The sequence below is a fragment of the Apiospora hydei genome, assembly GCF_038363865.1.
Source record: "Apiospora hydei strain CBS 114990 chromosome Unknown utg000005l_segment0_segment0, whole genome shotgun sequence".
Classification (NCBI taxonomy): Eukaryota; Fungi; Ascomycota; class Sordariomycetes; order Amphisphaeriales; family Apiosporaceae; genus Apiospora; species Apiospora hydei.
The window spans coordinates 1,797,193-1,819,458 of NW_027117364.1; the positions used below are offsets into that span (position 1 = coordinate 1,797,193).

Consider the following 22,266-nt stretch of genomic DNA (forward strand, 5'->3'; position numbering starts at 1 on the left):
AACCATGCAGGACCAGTGCTTGACCGGGGCCAACGCGAAAGGGGGCCGAATGCCGTTGAGACTCGTCAAGAGCTCTGGAGACGTCAACCAGGGTGGCATCCCTCCAAAAGCTGCGAGATGCTTGCTTCCTTGGGGGCTTGCTTGCAGGGGGGTTGTCGAGGTTATCATTAGCGCCCACCCTAAACAGGCATATCCCCATATATGCAGTACATACTGTACCGTACCTACCGTGATCCTTGCATGTACATCTCTAAATTGTCTGTGTATCGACTCCTCGTCGCTCGGGAATGAAGGACAGACCCCAACTGGGATTTGTCTACGATCATGGTTCCTCGACAGAAGCCTCCCAGCTTCCGCTCCCTCGGTTTGATCGAGAATAGTGTGTGTTTGTCTTGCGATCAGGCAAAAACCCGAGGCCTTGGAAGGGGGAGATTGCCCTAGGTGCACGTACCTCCCTTCTATTCCACCTCTTCTTCTTCCAGAAGGCGTAACGGACCAAGAGCAGATGGGATTCTAGATATCCGACGGGCTAGCAGCGCAGCATAGGATGCAGCTTGTTGGCAATCCTCACGCATAGCCGTTGGTCTTCCTCCCAATGTGAAAATGAGCATTGCAAACCAGAATTGACTTGTCTCATTCTCGAGATGACTTCTTCGTTGCATTGGCAACAAATCGCCGTCGCAGGCACCAGAAGAAAAACGAAGAAAAATCGCAGGGAAGTAAGTTGGAACCGCCACATCCCAGGCCGGCCTGAGACCGCGGAAAAAAGAACACCCCCATACACTGAAATGACTGACTTCCAGATTTCTGCGCCCAAAGCTGATATTGTGGACTGTTGGTATCCGCTTGGCCATGAACCCTGACTTGAACGCAATCAAAACGGTGCAGAGAACGTGTCAAAAGGCAAGAGCTGTCGTAATGCAAGACGATGCTCCTCGCCTTGCTAGATTCCTTCCCTCGGCATTGACTTGAAGCCAGCAGCGAGCCGGCAAAGAGTATGTATAGTCATACTATAGCCTGTTTGGAGTGCTCACTTGAACCTGGTGTCGCTGCTGAGATGTAGACTCGTTGCGTAATGCACTGAATTATTGATCAGGTCCATTTCAGGGTCCAGGTTGCTTGGGGTAGTCACAGCGTGCACACCATCTCATTTGATGATGGCGAACTGCTATTCGTGCGGCTGTGGTTGCGACTGGCGACTCCAAAGATCAGTCTTGAACGGGGATGAATCCTGGTCGACGTGGATGGGGGGAAACGAGGTAGCGCGACAGTCTAGGTTACTGCACGGCGCAATGGTAACGGAACATGCCTGCTGACTACTGGCTGACCCAGGATCTGCAATGACGGATGGGCTCTGGGCGCATATTCTGTTCGCATTCGTAGAGGAGCGTAGCCAAACTTCTACAACGACTTACACAGTAAGCGTTCGACTATGCTTGCTTAGTGTGCATGCGTGCGTGCCGTCTGCATACTCGTAGCCACATGATGGTGATGCCTGTCTCTCTCTCTGCATTGCCGCGAGAGGACCCGGCTGTGTAACACCGGATCAAGCATCGCATGCGCACTTGCACGTACCTGAGGGTGATTGTACGACTTCAACCCATGTCAATCTGCCCACGGAAGGTTCAGCAGGCAGCTGGGGTGCATCTGCTGTCAGCTATTATTAAAAGTAGGTTTGTGGTATTTTTTGGTATGATGCGCAGTGACACGAGCAAGGCGTGTTTCGTTCCTGGTTTCGACACAAGTTGCTGCCAGGGAACGATGGGAACCCGCCAGAACCTTCAGCGACGGACGAGACGTTCGACTAGAGCGCGTGAAACTGACGGGAGCCGGTGGACGCTAGAGCGAGTGAAACTGGCGGGAGCCGGTGGACGCCAGCCAATCGGTGAAGCAACCTTGGGTCAGTGTGTCAGTGCTCTTCGTGGATCATGGCCACGGGCGTTGTGGTCCACTGGAGAACATCGTGGCCACAGCACGCCCGGGCAGCTTCTACCGGATTAAACGGATTAGTTTGTGTGCCTATCGACAGCGCGCGAGTAATGACATCAGCCGGGAGTCGGTAATGAGCTGCTGGGCAGGACCTTGCAAGTTGCAACTCGGAAAATCTGCGATCAAGGTTCATCGCTGTTCATGCTATTCCAGAAATCCGAGAGTTCGTAAGAATTTCCACTTTGGACCTCGATCCCATCCTGCCTGCCCGCCTGCCCGCCGACTTTCCAAGGCTAAACTGAGCTGTTCGCATCTAGCGGCGGGTGACCTGGTTTCATCTGGACCTGACCACGGCTCGACTTGCAGCATGGCGTCCGTTTTTTGGCCCAATCGGGCAAGTTGAAGCAACTACTACCCACGACGCCGTCTCTCGCCCGCCCTGTGTAAATGTACTGCGCCTATAACATCGAGAACATGGATCCTTGTGCCGACGTCTCTTTTTCATGTTGCTTATTTTACCCGCTTCTTTTTGCCCAGCGCACACATCCCTTTTGAACGTTGGGATGGGGTTCGAATGCTCACCGTGGGCCTTATCACGAGCCGCTTTAAGGCTCGCGATGCTCCAGAATGGCGTGTGGCCGCGGAATAGATGCTGCAGTGATGTGACGCTGGCCTTGGAATTCACTCAGCCGTGAACCATGGTTCGCCCGCTCCTCAGCACGGGCGAGACATTCGGAGGACGAGGTCCAATGGCGCCTCACCGAACGGGGAAGAAGAGCCGAGGATGGCTGCGACTGTATGTGTATGATCACGATTCTACCGGAGGAGACCTTGTTGCGGGGGCTGCAGCTTCAATATTGTTTCCTTCTTCGCCTGCTTCCCATGGCCGGTCGTTTTGCACCGGACAAGAAAGAAAACGGGGGCTGCGAAGTCCAAGTCGACCTTCTGCAAATAGGTTAAATCGCATGCCGTGAAAGCGGGCCATGTCAAGATGAGAGCAGCAGGCACGTCCGGCGGTCCATGTAGTTTCTTCCTCGAAGCCATCAATTTGATGTGAGGTGTGTCTGGCATGTTTGCATGTGCCCACCTAACCTTCCAAGGTACATCCTCTTAGCGCGCGGGGTTTGCCGCGTAGGTACCTAGGTACTTGATAAGATAGAGCATTGAACCTTGCTACAGGTCTCGGTCCAAGGGTTCCTTCCATCTAGATGCCGTGATTTTACGAGTCTTGATAGATCCTCACTCTCAACATTCTATTCGGGAGGTTGGCGAATGAATGCATTGACGTAGTAATTGATGGCTATAATTGAGCATTCACTGATGCTAGCTGCTAAAACGGACAGTCTTACTGCAGGCGTGTACGTATATAATTAATTGGCTATTAATATATCGGCCCTATGCATGATATAATGCTCAAACACTCGATCGCTCAGTTCGACGCCAGCCAGATCATTTCTCTATTGGAGTTGGGCATGTTGCTGCCCTCTCTGCTTCCCCGCATGCTACTGTATCCTTTCCTACTTTACCCACGAGGTTAATATGGAAGCGAGAGACGGGTGAATGAATATACATAGCCAACTGGCCTGTAGAATAGAATTGAAAAGAAGAAGGAAGGGTAAATAATGATCGCATTCTACTAGGTGTGGTGATGCATCAGTATGCATGCATTCTTACCTGATAATAGCAATAATAATTTAGACCGTGAGAAGGCGATGATGTTGTAGATGCAGAGGGCCCATTGATCACCAAGGCGAATTAGATTACCTGCATCGGCTTTTCATCAATATCTAGGAACCGGCTTTCTACAGATCTCAGCACCCGCCGCTTGGCCCTATGTATGTATGTGCGATTCCCAACCAGCCCGCGCAGCTTAGCGGATGGGGCATGTGACGAGCTGCAATACTGGGACGGCCCTGCTCCTGCTTTCTTTTGGCTTCGCCCAAGCCCGCGACAAGTTTGGAGCCGGGCAGTCGCTTAAGCAGGCGAAAACAATTCTGTCTCAACCACCATATTATATTATAGGGTATTATACATAACGTACGTTCTATAGCCGTGCTGGATGCGGGCTCTCCTCTCGCATGCCAACTAGCCTACCAAGCACAGGACTCCACGCGGCAGTTGTCCATCGTCTGTGGCATGATCGGCAAACGTGTTTCGATTGGCTAGGTAGGATTCATCTGGTCTTTCTCGCTTCTCGCTTATGCTTATCTGTGGCTGCTGCTCGAGATGAAGGCACGACCCAAGGGGTTGCTTTCAATCTGGCGACGACTCGGCCGCCTTGCAGCTGGAGTTGAGATGGAACGGGCAGCTAGTACTAAGACCAGACAGATGCGCATACATTTGACACGCCTTGCTCCAACTACTACTACTGCTACTACTACTACGTGAAGGTAGCAGAGATGCAGCAAATGCCCAAGGCAGCACACGCCCACCCCCGGTTCCTGTGGATGTGGATTGCTGCAACGTGCTCGGTACCAGAGCAGAAGAACATTCGATGAACTTTAAGCTAGGATGTAACCAATGGCCATCGTGGCTGTGAAGTAACCGTACTAATTGAAAACTAGCAGGCCTCTTGACCGACAACCGAAAAAACCGCCAAAGCTCCCAGCTCCTACCTACCTGAATCAGTGGGATGCAGTAGGGAGATTTCAGGAGTGCAGACAGCATGGATGGTAGCTCAGCTGCTTGTGACGTGAAAGGGGGCCCGCCAAACCGTGCCCAAGCTTGTAGGGCCCCCGGTGTAAATCGTGTCAGGGCGGGCGTGCTCCTCCAACAGTACCACGGTCCATTCTCGGCTGGGTCCCGTCGGTACCAGCGTACGTACGCCATACATAGGGGAAGAGGAACAGAACAACCCTAAAGTCGCGTTTATCGCAGGATTGTGCCACTGCCGGGCTTTCTCTGGTCCCGAATCGTACAATCTTGCGATTTTACATGGACCTGCCGACTTGGGCCAGGTGCGGTACCGGCCGAGAAATAGTCTGGATGGAATGGATGGATGCTAAGGCTAAGCCACATATCTAGCAACCGAACCCAGATCTGCTCTATCTATGTATGAACGCATTGAACATGAGCATGAGCATGAGCATGAAGATGGATGCCAGCATGTTTGGCGTCAAGAAGCGAAGGCCGGGAAAGCTTGGACGTGACGGGCGAGATGGAGCTACGTCTGCCTCGTCTATCTCAGCTTCGCTCATCCCGGCGCATGATGGCGCTACTATAGCTGCCGTCTGCTATACAAAGCCCAGATGTTCGGGACTGAGACAGACATGAGGCCAGAAAAAAACGTGGAGAACGGGTATAAGAGCGGTGTTATAGTCGTTGCTGGCAGGCGGGCAGGGGACCGGCGGGGAAGCCGGCGCGGCCGTTGGCTGCCAACTGGCACCAGCGCCCACCGAGCAGGCAGGGTTGCAGGGTTGCAGGGTCGAGAGGTGTTGAGAGGGCAGGCAGACGAAGGCAGGGCCACCCCTACAGGGCCCCTACAGGGCACCCCACCCGCTGGAAAGACGGGACGGTTGCGACCGTTAGCCCCGAAAAGACCAGACGAACAGGGCACTTGGAGCTAAACGGCTAGCAGGTTCCAAGGTTCCAAGGTTCCAGGCCCCCAACCAGGTAAAGTAAAAGCTACGGTGCTCTGGCACTGGCACTTACTGGCACCGACTGGCACTACTACCACCCAACCAACGTATGTGGCAAGCAGCCCAATCGCCTTATGAAGTAGGAGACTCGGCACCCTCATACGACGTTGAACCAGCCAACACGACGACTTGGGAGAGAGACACGACGACAACGCCTCGGGCAATGACGACGACGGCAACGTCAACGACGAAAACAGCGTCAACGGCAAGCTGCCATGCCATGCCAAACCAACTACCTAGGTAGCAAGAGGGGTCTTTTCGGTAAGTACGTTTGGGGCGCAATCAGTGTCCCGAAATTTCCAGAGCACCACCAGGGCGCAACTAGCTCAACTCCCACAAGTTGGCAGGGCTAGCACACATGGAGCAATTGTCCCGCACCACGCTTCACCGGGTTTCCGCGGTCGTGACAAGGACAACGCCTGCACACAACGCCGGCTTTGGCAATGACTTACATTGCCTGGGTACTTACCCTGCAGTGGATCAATGCTACCTATCCACGTTGTCGCGAACGATGGCATTCCTTGACTGCTACTTCGAAACCAGATCGTCGCAACTCGCGCCTGTCAGTCACTGATCGGTCCAATCCTGATGGAGCAGAAACAGGCATTGTCGTCTGAACTTTTTTCAGCCCTCTTCTGGCGGCCGGGATCCTTCGCTCTTTGCAGTAGTATTCGGCTGCATGTGTGTGTGTGTGCGTCTACGAAGTCCGTGTTTTATGGGATGGCCCCGTCGTCAGCTTCCACTCGGCTCACCACCGAGCAAGGACTTTGTTGATCTGCCCCAGCATCGTGATGGCGAAATCCATATGCCCCGGTAGCGGCTATTCAGACCTCGGTTCTTGAAGAAAATTGATGAAATCGACGACAAGACCTTCCCTTTGCCCCTCTCTCCCCCCTATCTTCAGGTGATCGAAGGCGCCGAGGACCTGGCTGCATAATGGGTCAGGCCCGGAATGCTCCACAGCGTTCTGTTTCACTCGTCGTCTGTAGGATTTCTAGAGCCAGCAAACCCGGGTTGGGCCAATGGATGATGCACCTGAATCAATGCTGCGCGCGCCTATCGATTGGGGGAGCCTTTCTCACTCACGCTGGAGCTTCCTTCCACGGTGCCGTTGGGCACCAGCACCTTGCAAAGTCCCTACAAATCTCCCCAAAGGCAAGGCATGGTGTACGCCGAGCCTGCAGATGCCTGACCTGGCAAAGGCTTTTCTCTAGGCTCGGCATGATACGCACTCGTCCATCGACGGAGGTTGACCACTTTGATGGCTTACCACACCTCTGGAGCATAATGACTTCATACAGTCTACACACGCGGACAGGATGTCGGCGTTGCGGCAAGACGTTCGATAGGCACGCTTCGATGCCCCGAACAAGGGAAGTGCTGATGATCAAACGTATTGCAGGAATCCATCAGCTACCGGCTTTACACGACACGCAAGGTACTTTCCAAGGGCCCAACTGTACCCCATGTTTTTCTGCGAGGACTCTTTCTCTCTCTCTCTCCCTTTAATACGCAATACGAGTCTCCACGGTAAGCACCTTCGCCTCGTCTAGGTAAGTCCGAGTCGTGCGAGAAGCACAGGAGAGGCGTGGGCGTTGTCTGTCATGCGAGAAGTTTACATATCCGTATCTAGCAGCGCCTACATGCCTAACAACCTACATACTTGCTTACACACATGCGTACTATCGGAGGCTCTGGCTCTTCTTTTCTCCACAGATGCGCCTTTGGATCTCCTGTATGGATGTCTGTATGTAAGTTAGTCGCCCAGACCAGGTATTGTTTGTGCGCATGATGCTCGACACATACATACATATGTAAGTATGTGTGTGCCAACCCGGTCCAACCTCGGACAGACGTAACGACTATGCATGACATGGCCGCCTAAGCACAGGAAAACCTCAATACCGAAGCCTCCGTGAACTGACTTGCGTCTGGTCCACGCTCCTGCATGCATCTTGACGAGCTGGTTTCCCGAGACGTACAAGGCCGACGCCACCGGTTTCATGTCTAATCTTATTCCTCTCTTTCTGTTTACAAGCAGCTATACCAAGGGGAAGGAAGCGAGAGAGAAACAGAGAGAGAAAGAGATAAGGCGAGAGCCGGACGCGGCTGTTCGTCTGCCTCGCTGTCATGCCAACATACCCCACGGGGGAGAGCCCCGAATCATACACATACACAGGCTTCTTTCGGCTTCATTCCCTTCAGGTCTGCTTCTTTTGAAAAAAAACAATTATTTTGAAAGCATTCACGTCATCCGCATGCTGCCAACCATTTACTTTTCAAGGCTCTTGCCGCACCATTTCGGATTCAGACATACGCTGACTACCCTCCTGGGAATTCTAAATATAGGGAAAGCCGGTGCGACTTCCGTAGCCCCTTCCGTGGCATCACCCTTTCCGTCGACTATTCTCTCGGGGCCATGGAGCTCAGCGGACCGAAACCATACCTTGTGACACCCTCAAGAAAGTAGGTGGCATGCCCCCATCCAGTCTAGCGAACGCAACGTCCTGGTGCCCAATCAAACTCGCCTCCCTCAGCAGTGACTGGATGGAAGCAACAGGCAGAGGGGCAATGGCAAGCCCAAAATGACGACCTTGAACGCTTACGGAGAACTGTATCATGGTATTCGACACGAATTGGACCAAATGTGCTCTCAACATCGAGGTTTGGGAGGCACGTACGTCACAAAAAAGTTGGCTTCTTTCTTCCACTTGTCTGGAGCACCCTTGGGGAATGCGTAAGCGTTTCAATCTCGCCACTGAACATACACCACCATCCAGGAATGCTAGAATAGAAACATGTACGATCGCCATGTAGATCGGCCAAAGAAAACGGTGCCCCTCTTAACGACGACACCCACTCCGTTTGCTGAGGCGCAGCCGCGGGAATACTGGTTAGTTAGATCGCGAACCCACCACGGAGTAAACCTTCACAAGTGCACCATCGTGTATCCATACCTTGAATCTCCCGATCTCCATCCAAACGGCCATGTCAAGAGTCAAGAGCACAAGCAACCCCTAAGCCCCCCACGATAACAAACGGTCTGGGTGAGAATGTTGCCACAATGGCGAGCGAACCCGCCGCCCCTTAATCTCTATTGATTACGGTGGTTGACGTTTGTATGGGTCTACTTTTTTTCTCCGTCTTGTGGAGTCTGGCGGACATTTAGCATTCGTGAGGGCAGTGCTGTGCGAAAAGGGGGTAAAAGCAGATAGAGAGAAGGGGGTAAGGGAGAAAGGGAAAATAGGACTTGCTCGACGTCCTATGTTATCCTGCTTCTATCTATCGATGCGTAGAACGAGGATACTTGTTCAATCTTGAGAGTTTATCCGTCGTCAGATAAAGGCATTATGTACGTGTAAGGATTGGTGATAAGATATAGTAGACGGTCAAGACGCTGACTTGACAACGTCGTCCTTTTGCCCGGTTGGGGACGGGCTGGCTTAGTTGGTTAGAGCATTGGTTAGACGCCGAGATATTGTGCACCTATATCACCCCAGCAGTACTCGGCCATTGGGAATGAAGGACGCACTCGCGAGACGGTGAAAACTCAGCCAGTTGATAAGAGAGGCCATGTTGGGATAGAATGGCAGTACATACAGCTGTCAACCCCCTCGTTCCTCCCCTAGCCTCCTCAGCCTGCTGCTCCCGGATGTCCTGCAAGATGCCCGGGTACCACCGCTCGCCCACGTCGGGGTGGCTCTTGACGATGCTTCGCAGGGTCGCCGAGCCGAGCGTTTTCGAGACGCCGCCAAGGTGAATAGATGATGGCCACGTCATCATCAGAGACTCCGCCGTGGATAAATATATTGCACACACCATGATCGAACATTGATGCGACATAATCGATGAACTGTTTTACGACGGATCAAATCAGACAGGTGATATTATAGATCTATGGTATCCAACTCACCATCCTCTTACCGATACAGCATTGAGATATAGCGAAGAACATGGTATCTATCCATTTCCCAGTCGTGTAGGCTAGCCAAAAGTCACCCCCCTCCCCCTTGTGTTGATATATTCAAAGTGTCGAATCAATGCTCACGCCCCCTATTCCCACTTCATACAGCAAACTCCCAAAGCTATAACGCCGCGAACATGCTACGCCAGTCATCTTTCCCTCCAGCGCCCGGCATCAAGACTGGTGCAACTTCAGACTTGCAGCATGCTATATTGCATGGTAGAAACCGTGTCGCTCATCCGTTGCGACCAGACAGGAATATAATAATGCCCCTCCCCTTTGGGAGGCCGTGGTTTGATATACCTCAGGGCATGGCTCGCTTTTGAGGATCCGTGTGAAGACTCTCGTAAACCAAACGACCTCTGGCAATCGGGAGGACATGCTGTCAATCGCCAGGCACGGCTGTAGCGCTCTAGTATATCGATCACACTGCGGCTACTTCAAGGAAGAACCAATGCGATACGACAACCAGCGCGAGGTCGTGCGGAGAACTTAAAACATTCCCCGTCCGCTGGCTAGTCGGACGAAACTATACGGCACGTTCTGTCCTACCAGAAGCCTCAGAGTCTCGACTGTCGTAAATGCCGAAGAGTCCGCGACACCATAAGCCGCAAAGCCGCTCTGCTCTGCCACGATTCCCGGGTCCCCCTTTCGCGGTCCATCGGCCAGGTCCAGGAACACCTTATGTGTATTTGGGGGTGGTGATCCCCTGGATCCACCGAATACGCGGAGCAGCATACCTACAATGTTGCTCTTGTCGGGACTTAGAGCAGAAACTATGACGAAAGGGCTGGCCTCATCGCCTACCATACGCGCACGTTGCAGGCTCTCGAGGCTGTTGAATGGTTCGATGTCCATGCCGCGAGCAAGCGAAAATGGTGTCTTGAATCCCACAGTATAGACTTTGCCTATCTTCAGGGCTTTGAGTGCGTATATCGTAGATGCGGCATCATCGGAACTCGAGCCCAGCACCAAGGCGGTACGGCCAAAATAGGCCGAAGGGGCCAGATCCCGTGTAAGTGTACTCAGTATGCCACGCCAGCTTGCATTATCCAAGATGATAGTGGAGCTAGGGGGTAAGCCGGAATTCGCAATCTGGTGCCCAGAGAAATTCGATTCGCCACGCCGACTTGGACTCGAGGGAATAGACGCCGGTGCCGAGACAGGGGTCGAGCTGGCTCCCGAGAGTACGACAATGGTATCAATCATGCCGATAACCCGAGCAGCCTCAGTAAGTACTGGACCCGAACCATCGCGTAACCGAGCAAAGAAGGGATTATTCCGCAGTAAACTAGGATAAGGAACAGCTGGACTCAAATAGGCACCGCCAAAGGATCTCTGATCGCACCATGTTTCGATACCACCCGCTTTAGGATGTCTTTCCACAACGGAGAATGCATGAGGCAACCCCAACTCATTGAAACACTTTTCATAGAATGGCGCTTGGGGGGTGGCGACGCGTGCGGCGGGAGTACAAATGCCGTAAACACTCCTTTTCGGTAGTTGGCCAAGCAGTGAGAGCGCCGCGTTGATTTCCGATGCACTCATTTGACCCGGGGCAGCGATGATCGGAAGCAAAGGATGGGTTATGGGAGTGAACACCTTGTTGAGCGTACGCGATAGCTGCCCTGTTTCCCCCATGTTTACCATGGAAAGGGGTGGCGCATCTGGATATTCTGCTCGTATCCTGGAGCGGAAGTATTCGAGCTCAAAGTTTTCGTTGTGTTCGCTGATGAAAGCAATCATCTTGACAATGTCTGCGTATTTCCTTGATTCGAGAAATACCGATTGAGCCTGAGCCGAAGGCCACTTGAAAGTGCTCGAGAAGTCATGAAATGCGGACATGATATGACTGTTGCCCTTTTGCTCGTGAAGCTTCTGTCGGATAGATTCGGGAAGCCAGACTTCCACGTCGATATATTCCACGCCCCACTGAATCGCCCGGTACAAGTAGTCATAGTACAAGCCCGGATTTTCCATGGGAAAGCGACCGTTTTCCCTAGTACAGCGAGTTGTAAAGATGAGAGGTAACTCTGTCCTCTGCCGCAGCAGCATGACCTGCTCACCCACATAGCTCAGACTAGGCACCGCCGAGAAGCTGCCGCCATCAAGTGGCTCCTTGAGCAGGTCAACGCGTATCTCTACAGCATCAGCCCCGACCGTTAGTATGTCCAGGTTCGGAAGGGCTGCGCGCACATCTGGAAAGGTGGTCGAGATGAAATAGGTCCGAGGCTTTGCCATAAGCTCTTCATGGTGGTTGATCTGGCCGAGGACGAAAGAAGTGAAGCGTGCCAAGTCCCGACGGAAGAAAGGAGTTTCCGTGTATAGAAACTCATAGTCGCATTGTGATGACAACACTGTATCTGGCGGCATACCAAGAGCCACACAATGTGCATTGATGACGACCATTAGAGCCCTGTCGCGAGTGGCTATGTCCTCTTTGGCTTTCTCCGCAGGAATACCGACAACATATTCTACATCTGCAGACGTGACGTTCCGAAAATCCTGTGTCAATCGGGAAGGTTTTCCCAAAACGTCCGCAAATACCGAGACGATTTGCTCCTGGCCCGATCCATAAACAACGACGGGAATCCTCGCGTCGCCTTGTTGCGGTCCACTCCCGAACCTGACCCCGTTCGTCGCTGGCGATTCGGAACGATGGTCAATCTCCATTCCAGGCGTCGGTGCCATATTTGCCTCAACCATGCTCCGGGGACGATGCGTAGACGGTGACGGCGTTGCCTGTAACTGATGGACCGCGGCCATCCTGCGTACGGAGGGCGTAGGCGTTTCTGTTAGTAACACCGCAAGCTAGCCCGGAAAATCCGACCGAAATCCGCAAGCACGATTCCAGGAACAGTAAGCGTACAACCCGAAAATGAATCATCCACGGATTGTTGCCCACCGACGAGTCCTAGCTTCAAGGGGTTCGGGGCTCTATCACGTATCCCAGAAAGTATGTTTTATCGCCTCAGAGACGAACCTCGCATGACAAAAATGACTGAGTAGTCAATGCGGAGTCGCGACTTAGGCCAAACACACGGCCACGCTTGCTACGGGAGATGTTGGGGAAGAGTGCCGACACTTGTGACGTGCAGATGTCTAGTATCTAGATAAGTAAGGATCTGGGGTTCAAGGAAGATCGCCAGGTGGGAACATACCAGCGAGGGTTATTGGTGGTAATAAATTGCAGACACGACGCCGTCACCTGTCACAAAAAGGTGGGGTGTGAAATCGGGCGTGATGACCTTCAGTGGATGGTGATCTTCCTCGACGCTGAGCACCTCTTGGGTTGTCAAATTGAGGTAGTGTTGACGTGAAGTATAGCGTCGCAAGCCGTGGAGGGGACACAACAGTATCGCAGGTAATTGACCAAGCGATACTACCTATAGAAGGAGAGATAAGATAGATGGCCGGAATAATATACCTGAGAGGCCACGGCTTACCGTGTCTTGTCCCAAGGAAGCTGTGGCTATAATTCTTCCAGCTACCAAATCGCAGGATTCTCCAGGACTTGTCGGTCCCGGCGCAATCGGGTTGATCGACTGGGGATGAACCTCTCAGCCCACCTCAGTCAGGCCAGGCTGCCGGGGTCCAAGATGCTCGTCTGAGAGGGGGTGCCGGGGTAGTAAACCTTGAAACAAAGACGGTTCTCTTGTTGATCTTCGATGTTGTTTCTTGTTTCCCTTCGAGGCCGGATAGTCGGAGATATGGATCTGAGCTTACATTAGAGGTTTTCCTTCGGTTTCGAGACCAGATCTCTTGGTCGCGTACTGGATGGATAAAGTCGGGTAATACCGAGACCAGCTTAATTGCCTTGAGGCAGGCTGAATAGGCCAGGTAAGAATGGGCGAGGGCGACCTCAGCGAGCGCATATAAGCAACCGAACGGTGCCTACTGCTTTCGCCTCAACGTGTGAAGGACCCCGATGCGGTTTCTAGGCCCCCCTGCGATCGCGCGACACTTGTTAAAGCAAATCTGAAAGAGTTCGTGGAGATCCATGGATGGATGCTGGGGGATTTCTGACTAGCCCGTGGGGAACGTGGTCCACTATCAGCATGCCAAGCTCGAGTCGGGATAATTCACACCACGCTTTGAGACTTAAGGACGGGTGTCCGATATATCTACAGTACATACATACTTTATATATACATGTAGGTATGCAGAATTTTAGGGAAGAGAGTTATGGTTCCCATTTAGTAATGGCTGTGATGCGATTCAATCAATATTCTGGTGGATAGTGCCGAAAAAATCGAGCCCATCCCATAAAAGCAAGCGTGGAAATCCAAGGACGCAGATAACCCCTACCCAGGAAATGGTGGGGTTGGCAAAACCCGCTCGCTCGTATGTGCATCAAATGTATCAACCTGTCCTATCATGCCGCTTCTACAGTGCCCTGGAGTTCGCTCTTGCTTGATACATGATGTACACGTTTCCCGGCCGCCTAGGTGTCTCTTAAAGTCCCGTGCTACGTGCTGAACCATGGTCCGGCTCTGGGTTGAAATGTTTCATTTGGATGGTGCCCTTATGTCTGCGCTTGATTAGACGTTACATAACCGCAACCTGTCTGGTGGCCGGATAAATTGTTGGCAGGTTGTCAACATACGTTACCAAGGTTTCAGCTTGAGAAACACAGGTTGGAGTCACACTTCCAACGCCCCTGATAAGTCTTTTCCTCCAGTCACGATGCTTCCATACCAATGTCTCTTACCAGCTTCAAATACGCATCGATGCCTACATCCCAGCTAGGTATGTGCCCCATTAAACATTATCCCAGAATGGAGGTACGCACGACCTGTGGGCCTTTCGATTATAGAAATTTGGGGGCGCCGAGGCTTTGGAGTGAACGTGTCATGCATCAAGTGTGATTGTTCGTTTATATCGGGCAGTGCACTGCATGTACGCATCCAAACATTCGATCCCTATGGATTTCTATATTAAGAATAGAATATATTTTCCTTGTCGCTGTCCATGTATCTGCGGCATTGAATCGATAAAACGATACCAAAGTGTTGATGGGCTGTCTCTCTATATTTGTGTCTGTTGTATGTATCAAACACATCTCTTACAATAGCTTGAGGTTGCGTCCTGTGCCGCTGCTGCATCGGACATTTCCTGAGCCCAATGACAGAGGATGGTCGGGACTGAGGGGTCTCTTTTGGTCTCTCCTTCAGTGGGGTTGCCTAGTTTGCTTGCTAGCCTACATGACCTAAGTACAGTAGCGTGAGCTGTCATGGTTCCAAAACTTGGGGTCTGCCATGCCAGTGCTGATGGCCAAGATTCACCGTCCGCGCATATTTTCTCCGCCAATCAATGGCCTCGGAGTCGACCGGGTTTGACGAAGAAAGCAACGGTTCGCGATCCCGATATCCCAAATCTGTATACCTTGGCAGCCTGGATGTTCCCATCTTCTCTACAGATGAGTTTCAACATTGTCCGCGGAGAATTTCTTGGGCTCCCTGAATAATTCGATTGGTGGACAGGCTCGTCGCCCGGAACTCGCCTGCATCATTCGAGGTGCGTTTGGAACTATCGATCCATAAACTGGTATGTGTGTAGCATCCCGCAAGCAAGCGAAAGATATCTCGATTGTATCCCTACGGAAGATTGGCATTGAATATGGCGGCGGTATGGCATGAGCCAACCTAGCTTCGGCATAACAATGTCCTATTGCTAACCTCAGGTTTAGTATTGGCTTCATATAGAGCAGAACAGTATGGTCGCCGGTGCTTCATGAGGTGCCCGCGAGCTACGCGAGCTGGAATCAGTATGGTGCGGTATCGAACAGCAGTTTGGTATAGAGGTACGGAATAACTTGAGGAATGGTCCCAGCCCTTGCCTCCGACTGTCAATGGGGATGGTTCGTGTTCGGCCCGATCTCTTCAAAAACCTTCAAACCTTTCCTACCCAGGGCAGTCGCAAGGCCAACCGCAGCGGCACCAGCACCTCTCATTCTTCCATACCCAGACCCATCTTCTACGCCCCCTACGCCAATGATATCCACATGGTTGGTCGCCTCGCTTGCATCCAGCATCCTCCTAAGCGTCAACACGTTGCCCAAAGCTAGCGGATGCAAAGGTGCTCCGGCCATCCCCCCTACTCCCAATCCAGGGAGCCGAGGCTTCCCTGAAGCGCCGTCCTCGTTGGCCAATACGAGGCACGAGCCCAGAGTGTTCGTTGCCGTCAGAAAGCTGACAGGACAAGGCGAGCCTCCGGACGTAAGAGCAGATACCAACGTCTTGAACTGGTCCGCGTAGGTGTAAGGGGGCGTCTTCAGCCCGAAGGGGATGCGTGGGAGTTCAGGCGTTGTGCTGATGGCAGCTCTCAGAACGTTCAAATACCGCGAAAGAGCTTCGCCTGAGTATGCTGGCGGCGGCGCATTGGGTATGTTCGGACAACTTAGGTTGACCTCCATAGCCAATGGCATGTTCACCTGGAGGCTATGCTTCGCAATGAAGCAATAGCATTTGGCAACATCGTCAGGTGTGCCGGTTACTGAAACGATGACCAATTTGTTCGTCAGCTTGGAAATACCTCCGGATATATCACTTATGTAGGAGAGGTAAGTCTCGAGCGGGACTGGGCTGTACCCCAGTGTATTGAGGCTTGCTGTCTCGGGAATAGTAGCAGTCGACGACTCGGTCTCGCCATTGGTGGCATGCGTCACTGGGTCGAAGAATGTGTACTGGTGGGTATCAGGATCATGGCGAAACCCCTCCCCGAGTAGGGATGTCCTGGTGGTGATTGCCCCTGTGAACGAACACCGGAAAAGTGCCTCGAGGTCTTCCCGGGTTGTGGCCCACGGGCATGCGGAGTTGAGCAGCGGCGGGGATATGTCGATACGAGGCACCCTGTCTGCCATGATGACCCAGACTAAACACAAAATCCAAACAAGACGAAATCTTCAACACTGACAACTATTGTATACGGTGCAAGTATCAATTGACGTCCACATGATACGTTGCATTACCGGAGGAAATGTCGCCAACATCCCATCTGGATGGCACTCCTACTTGTCAAGATAAGATAAGCTTCCAGCCTTCGTCAGTATTCGGAAAGCTCCGCTCCGATGCCGAGTCTCGGACGCTCACAAGACAACAGCGCGGCGACAGCGTTTGAACTCCAACCAGCGTCTTGCCTGCCTAGTCCGCATCGGATCGATCATTCTCATCGCGAAGACATGCACCGAATCGTGCCCCATGGTGTCGCAGGCCTAGCCAACTGCTGCAACCGGAGCTTGCAGCTGCAGGGCTTCAAGTCAACCTTTCCGCTCTGCGTTACAAGATTCGGACTCTCGCGTTATGGCACCCTCGAAGGTGTGAGCAGGACCCGACGGTCAATTTGCGAATCCTTCCTGGCGTCGTACATCCCGCGCGTCATGCCCCGAGAACCTCGGGAAGTGCCACTTCAGCCCACATCTACGGCGGCGCCGACTACGGCGCTAGGCTAGCTAGCTCTTCAAGGGCCACGCCAGCGACCATCATGCCCCGAAGATGCTATGACAAGCTTTACTGCAGCTGCCGGCACATGGAGGCCGGCATTCGGCATTCGAGCTCATAGGAAAGGGCCGATTGCTTAAGTAGTTGCAAAATGCAGCAATGCCGAGCGGGCAGTTCTGGTTCACGCTGTCGCACTCCATAAACCATATCCACCCAACCTGTCAATGCCCCAGGATACGTGGATGTTTATGTAGGGGCGGTAAACCCCCCAGAGTGGGCCAGCGTATCATACGAGAATCTTCAAAGTATAAAATGGCCCGGGCTGATTTAATACCTCAGGAAACCCGGCAGAGTTTTTGCGTATACTGTTTGTAGTAACCGCCCTTTTTCTTTGCAAGCAGTCATCATGTCGTGGACCAACCCGCCCACCGAGAACAGAAGCATCGCCATCCTGGGCGCCGGCGTCCTCGGGCGCCGCATCGGTGCCGCCTGGGCCGCGGGCGGCTACACGGTGCACTTGCGGGACCCGGACGCGAAGCAGCTAGCGGCAGCCCACGAGTACATTCAGGAGCACGCGCGCGACTACAAGGAGGACGTGAAGAGCAGCGACCTCCGCGTGGAGCTCTTTGAGGAGCTCGAGCCCGCCGTCAAGAACGCCTTCATCGTCGCCGAGTGCGTGCCCGAACAGCTGCCCATCAAGCAGGAGACCTTCTCGGAGCTCGAGCGGCTGGCGCCCCAGGACGCCGTCCTGACGACCAACTCGTCGTCCTACAAGTCGCGCGAGATGTCGCGGCACCTGCGGCCCGAGACGCGCGCGCGCGTCCTCAACATGCACTACATGATCCCGCCGCGCAACCGCGTCGTCGAGCTCATGACGTGCGGCGACACGCACGAGGCCATCTTCCCCTGGCTCCTCGACATCCTCAAGACGCTCACCATGGTGCCCGTGCAGGCCCGCAAGGAGTCGACGGGCTTCGTCATCAACCGCATCTGGGCCGCCGTCAAGCGCGAGTCCCTCATGGTGCTGTCCGAGGGCGTCGCCACGCCCGAGGACCTCGACGCCGTCTGGCACGAGATGTTCGTCAAGAGCGAGATCCCGCCCGCCGGGGGCATGGACCTCGTCGGGCTCGACACCGTCTCCTACATCGAGCAGCACTACATCAAGGAGCGCGGACTTCAGGATCCCGGGGTCATCGACTACCTGCAGAAGTACATTGACGGGGGAAGCTCGGCAACAAGACCCCGGATAAGGGCGGTCTGTACCCACCGAAGGCACAGTAAACTCAATGGTTTCTCCAAGCAGGACAGAACGTCTCTGTTTACTAGAGGCCAGCTACATTAAGTACATATAAGATAAATATTAAGATGAAAGAGAAACTTCTCTTTGGAGACTCAATGCTCTGTCTCGATCCGCTTTGCACGTGTTGTCGTCGTGACGACTGATGCTGCTTTGTATTGCGGTTGTAGCTACCTAGGTTTGTCAGAAGACTAAAGATACGTCGGGATGGCGGCTAATCCACCAATAAAAAAACGAATTTGTTTCTCCCCAAGGTGTTTCTCTGCAGTTGACTGCGTTAAAGCAAGTTCTACTTCATCCCTTCCCAATCCCTATCGCCCGCCGAGCCCGGCACAAAGTGAATTCCCTACACCCCCTTTTCCCAACACACTCACCATCCGGGTGCGGCGTCTACCACCCACGTGTCGCCAGGAGTCTCGCCTGTGCTGAAAAAACTAACCTTGAAACATATAAAGATCGTCCACGTTTGGTGCAGGGCCCTCGGCCAAATATCAACATGTGATTGAACGATGGGGGAAACCCGTTGTGACTTGGCCTGCTTCTGGCTTCTACGCCTACCGCGCAGCGCATCCCTTGCTTCCCCACCACACGCATACAGAACCGCGCGATTAGCCTTCGATATTTGCGAGGAGTGGCAGGGTATCTGTGGTCGAGAGCCAATTGTTCCTTCCGACCCACGATGTTTGCTTCATGACTGTCGTCAGTGTTTTCTTTACTCGCTGTTCCACAGCGCGCTTACGCGTAAGGCGAATGCTTGTTGGTGAGTGCCTGTTTGGGCTCCCGAAATTGAAGAGGGAGACAGGAAGAATGATGATGGTCCGGACAAGGCGGTGTGGACTGTACGTTTTGCCCCTAAACAAGTCACGTCTAAACGAGCTATTCCAATGGTGACGACTACACGTATCCTAATGCTAAGGAGTTATGCCATTTTCAGTTATCCGGGAACTTGAGCCAACACTGAGACTTCAGATACGTAAACGCACCCTTAAAATGAGGTTATCTTGATATTCAAGATGACTCTTGAATTAGGCCAGAGTAGCTGAGCAGTAGTTCAATTTGAGTATATATGACTATCCGAAACTCCATACTTTGGTATCAATGAGCGACAGGCCGAAAGTGACCATATAGACAGCAATTCATCCCAACAAGTACAATAACCATTCCAAGGAAATCAAAATTCCCGACCAATGCCAAACCTATCTGATGAAGAGAACCAGTACCTGGGCCTGCCCCAGCTCTGGCAGCACGACGCCGGAGAGCGCCATTGCCAGGAGCTGATATCCGTCGGAGAAGTGTGAGAAGAAACAAGTGGGTATCTTTCTTGTATGTGCGCGATAATGTGAATTCCAAGCGAAGCGAGAGCTGCAATGGTTGTTGAAATCACCAAAGAGCCTCGCTGTCCACCATGTTTTGTTGCGGGGAGTTGTATTTTCGAGGAGAAGTATTATGACGAGGCGAGTAGCTCTTGCTGGACTTTATACTCTGGCGGTAGTATGTAGGGGCGTACGAAGGCTGTAGTTGAACAGGCGCAGTAGGGTACGGTCGCTCGGGCCTGCTCGCAAATCGGCGTTCCTGTATCGTAGCCGAAGGCAGTGTCGTACCGAGGAGTCGCCCGGGGAAGGAGGCAAGAGCCGCGATCACGGCCAGGAGGACCATCACACCGTCCAGCACCAGGAAGAGCACTTCGTCGCGGGCTACGGGGCTACCAAAGCCCTGCGAGATTGGGACGAGTCGATAGATCGCTCTGATTGTGAGCAACAGTACCGCAAGAGATAGACCTTCGGTGGCTTGATTAGTGGGTGAACATACTGCATTTGATGGAGTGACTTACCGATCAAGAATGTTTTGAACCTTTGGGTATTGTGCACCGTCAACTTGTTCGCATAGAGTATATCTTGTCGTTGGTGTACAGCAAGAGCGAAGCGCAAACCGAGGAGCGCAAACAAAAGGATACTCGACAAGTGTATCGCAAGCCCGGCCACGAGAAGTCGTATTCCAATATGAATCTATGACTGATCAGTTTTCGCTCTTCAGTTTTGTCCTATTTTGGACATACCGCATTCGCATCTCTCGGCACGGTGGCCATAACGGCACCGACTACCTGCAAAACAACACAGACGGCTGTGAATGCATAGAAGACTGAGTTGTGCCACTGAGGCCTCCATGCTTGGAATCCGTCTCCGTACGTTGCTACGATTGGTGGTAAGAGTCGGAATAAGGCCAGGGCTATGATGGTCGGACCCAGAATCGTCCCAACCAGGGACAAGATGAAGTCCGTCTTGGTTGAAGCATCGTCAACCGCTAGAAGTAGTCGGCCGATATACCCGAGCACTTCCAGTGCCAACCCCGTGATGATGATCGTGGCGAAGACGGAGGCCTGGTAACGAACGCCCAGCGCAAAGGCGATGGGGATCAGGATCGCGAATATGGCCAGGAGAACGACAGAGCCAGTCAGCGAGGGCTTGTGAAGAAAGGTCTCGGAGCAGCCGACGGCCGTGCTGCAGTTTCCTGTAGTCACCACCATTTTGTCTACTGTCTCTTCATGTCTTGGCTGAAGCGTGGCCAACAACAGAAAGGAGACCCTTGGGTAGGACGAAGGGAAAGTCTGCATGTGGCGCCGAGACTCGGTAGATAGATATATAAGGCTCAAGGCTGGGGAAGATGCCTATGATCCGAGATAAGGGAAAGGCAAGCAGGTCCCCATGCATGTCGCTTCCTCACAAGTGAAAGGGGATGCCGAGGGGGTGCTGTGCAAGCACCGGACCGAGTGGAGTTCATCCAAGCATGACCCGATGTCCCCAACCCTGTCTCTCCTCATCGAAGGCGAATTGTCGTTCAATGATGGAGCTCCCTGCCATGCCTGCATATGTGGTGTCACCGGTGTTGGGAGTTGCAAACCATTTTTGGCCCCCCCTGGATAGGGCAGTGGTCCACCCCTACCTTACGGCATCCTGGCAGCCTGGGCAGAAAATGGGTGTGCTCTTCGGATCACACTGCCGGAACCACCATTCGTAGGTCCATGTACCTTTCAGATGATCCCAATGCTCGTAGCAAGAGTCATTCCTCACCAGACCAGTAATAGCACACGAATATTTGGTGTTGTCCCGCCGTGGGATGGATGGGCGATCTTTTCGTCGCAACTCCAATAGCACTGAGCATAAGGACAGAGGACGAATTCCGGCAGTTTGGGTCTGCTATAGAATCCCTGGCCAGCAACAGCCAATGAGAGTCCTGGCTATAAATTAACGCGGCTATCGAAAGCGGTCGTGTGGATTCGCTTAGCGGAATCCGCTCAAGTGCAGAGAGAATCGCGACATTGTGTTGGTCTGTTGGTTCTGTTGGTAGACATGTAGAGGGGCTTGGGGGCCTTAAGCTGGACAGACACCAATCACACTCGTACCATGGCTGCAGCCGGGTGTCGCGATCAACGGTGCCCTCTGCCCGTTCCGGATGTCAACAGGGCTGGGGTCGTTGCGAATCCCACCGTGACTATGAAGCCGTCCGGCAGCGAACACGATAGGTAGAAGGCCATGATGGGTGGTCCGGCTCCACTAGGTCAAGGGTCAAGTATACGTGTTTGTATTCGAAAAAGCGGCGGGCGGTCCACGACGACAAGCGTATCTTCACGTGTGGCAATGACAGAGAGCGATGAACTAGGTTGATTCCAATGTCGACGTGGATTAGACGTCCCTCGAGCGTTGACTTGGTATTTGATGTGAGTATTGCCAGATATCGAAACTGCAGTTCATCGGTTAATTTTATCTAGCCTAGCCTGCTTAGGTGCGGCATGACTGTGCCTGTGTGTACGTACGTTGCGAGATAGATTAATTTACTCACGGCCAGGATCTCCAAATCTCTACAAAATATCGGGTAATATTGAGAGAAAGCAATGAAACAAGACGCGGGAACGCTTCTTCATCTAGATACCCTAGATGCTGTGGCATCGAATGGGGCCAAGCCAAGTCGTACGAGCTGGGCACAGATATTGATGGGCATGGA

At 52.9% G+C, this 22,266-nt stretch overlaps 5 protein-coding genes across 5 annotated transcripts; 1 reads left to right on the forward strand and 4 right to left on the reverse strand.

Moving 5' to 3' along the window:
* Positions 1-8,956: 8,956 nt before the first annotated feature.
* Positions 8,957-9,347, reverse strand: PG997_006043 (uncharacterized protein; the record flags this gene model as incomplete). Its single annotated transcript, XM_066810358.1, has 2 exons — positions 8,957-8,983; positions 9,168-9,347. The coding sequence occupies 2 exons, from the start codon at positions 9,345-9,347 to the stop codon at positions 8,957-8,959; spliced, it is 207 nt and encodes a 68-aa protein (XP_066669281.1).
* A 676-nt stretch (positions 9,348-10,023) lies between these two features.
* PG997_006044 (uncharacterized protein) lies at positions 10,024-12,222 on the reverse strand (the record flags this gene model as incomplete). The annotated part of the gene is made up of 1 exon (XM_066810359.1): positions 10,024-12,222. The coding sequence occupies one exon, from the start codon at positions 12,220-12,222 to the stop codon at positions 10,024-10,026; it is 2,199 nt and encodes a 732-aa protein (XP_066669282.1).
* A 3,157-nt stretch (positions 12,223-15,379) lies between these two features.
* Positions 15,380-16,393, reverse strand: PG997_006045 (uncharacterized protein; the record flags this gene model as incomplete). The annotated part of the gene is made up of 1 exon (XM_066810360.1): positions 15,380-16,393. The coding sequence occupies one exon, from the start codon at positions 16,391-16,393 to the stop codon at positions 15,380-15,382; it is 1,014 nt and encodes a 337-aa protein (XP_066669283.1).
* A 983-nt stretch (positions 16,394-17,376) lies between these two features.
* On the forward strand, positions 17,377-18,312 carry PG997_006046 (3-hydroxyacyl-CoA dehydrogenase- NAD binding domain; the record flags this gene model as incomplete). Its single annotated transcript, XM_066810361.1, has 1 exon — positions 17,377-18,312. One exon carries the CDS (start codon positions 17,377-17,379, stop codon positions 18,310-18,312), a length of 936 nt encoding a protein of 311 aa, XP_066669284.1.
* A 1,335-nt stretch (positions 18,313-19,647) lies between these two features.
* PG997_006047 (phospholipid-translocating ATPase) lies at positions 19,648-20,791 on the reverse strand (the record flags this gene model as incomplete). Its single annotated transcript, XM_066810362.1, has 3 exons — positions 19,648-20,054; positions 20,099-20,273; positions 20,324-20,791. The coding sequence occupies 3 exons, from the start codon at positions 20,789-20,791 to the stop codon at positions 19,648-19,650; spliced, it is 1,050 nt and encodes a 349-aa protein (XP_066669285.1).
* Between the last annotated feature and the right edge of the window lie 1,475 nt (positions 20,792-22,266).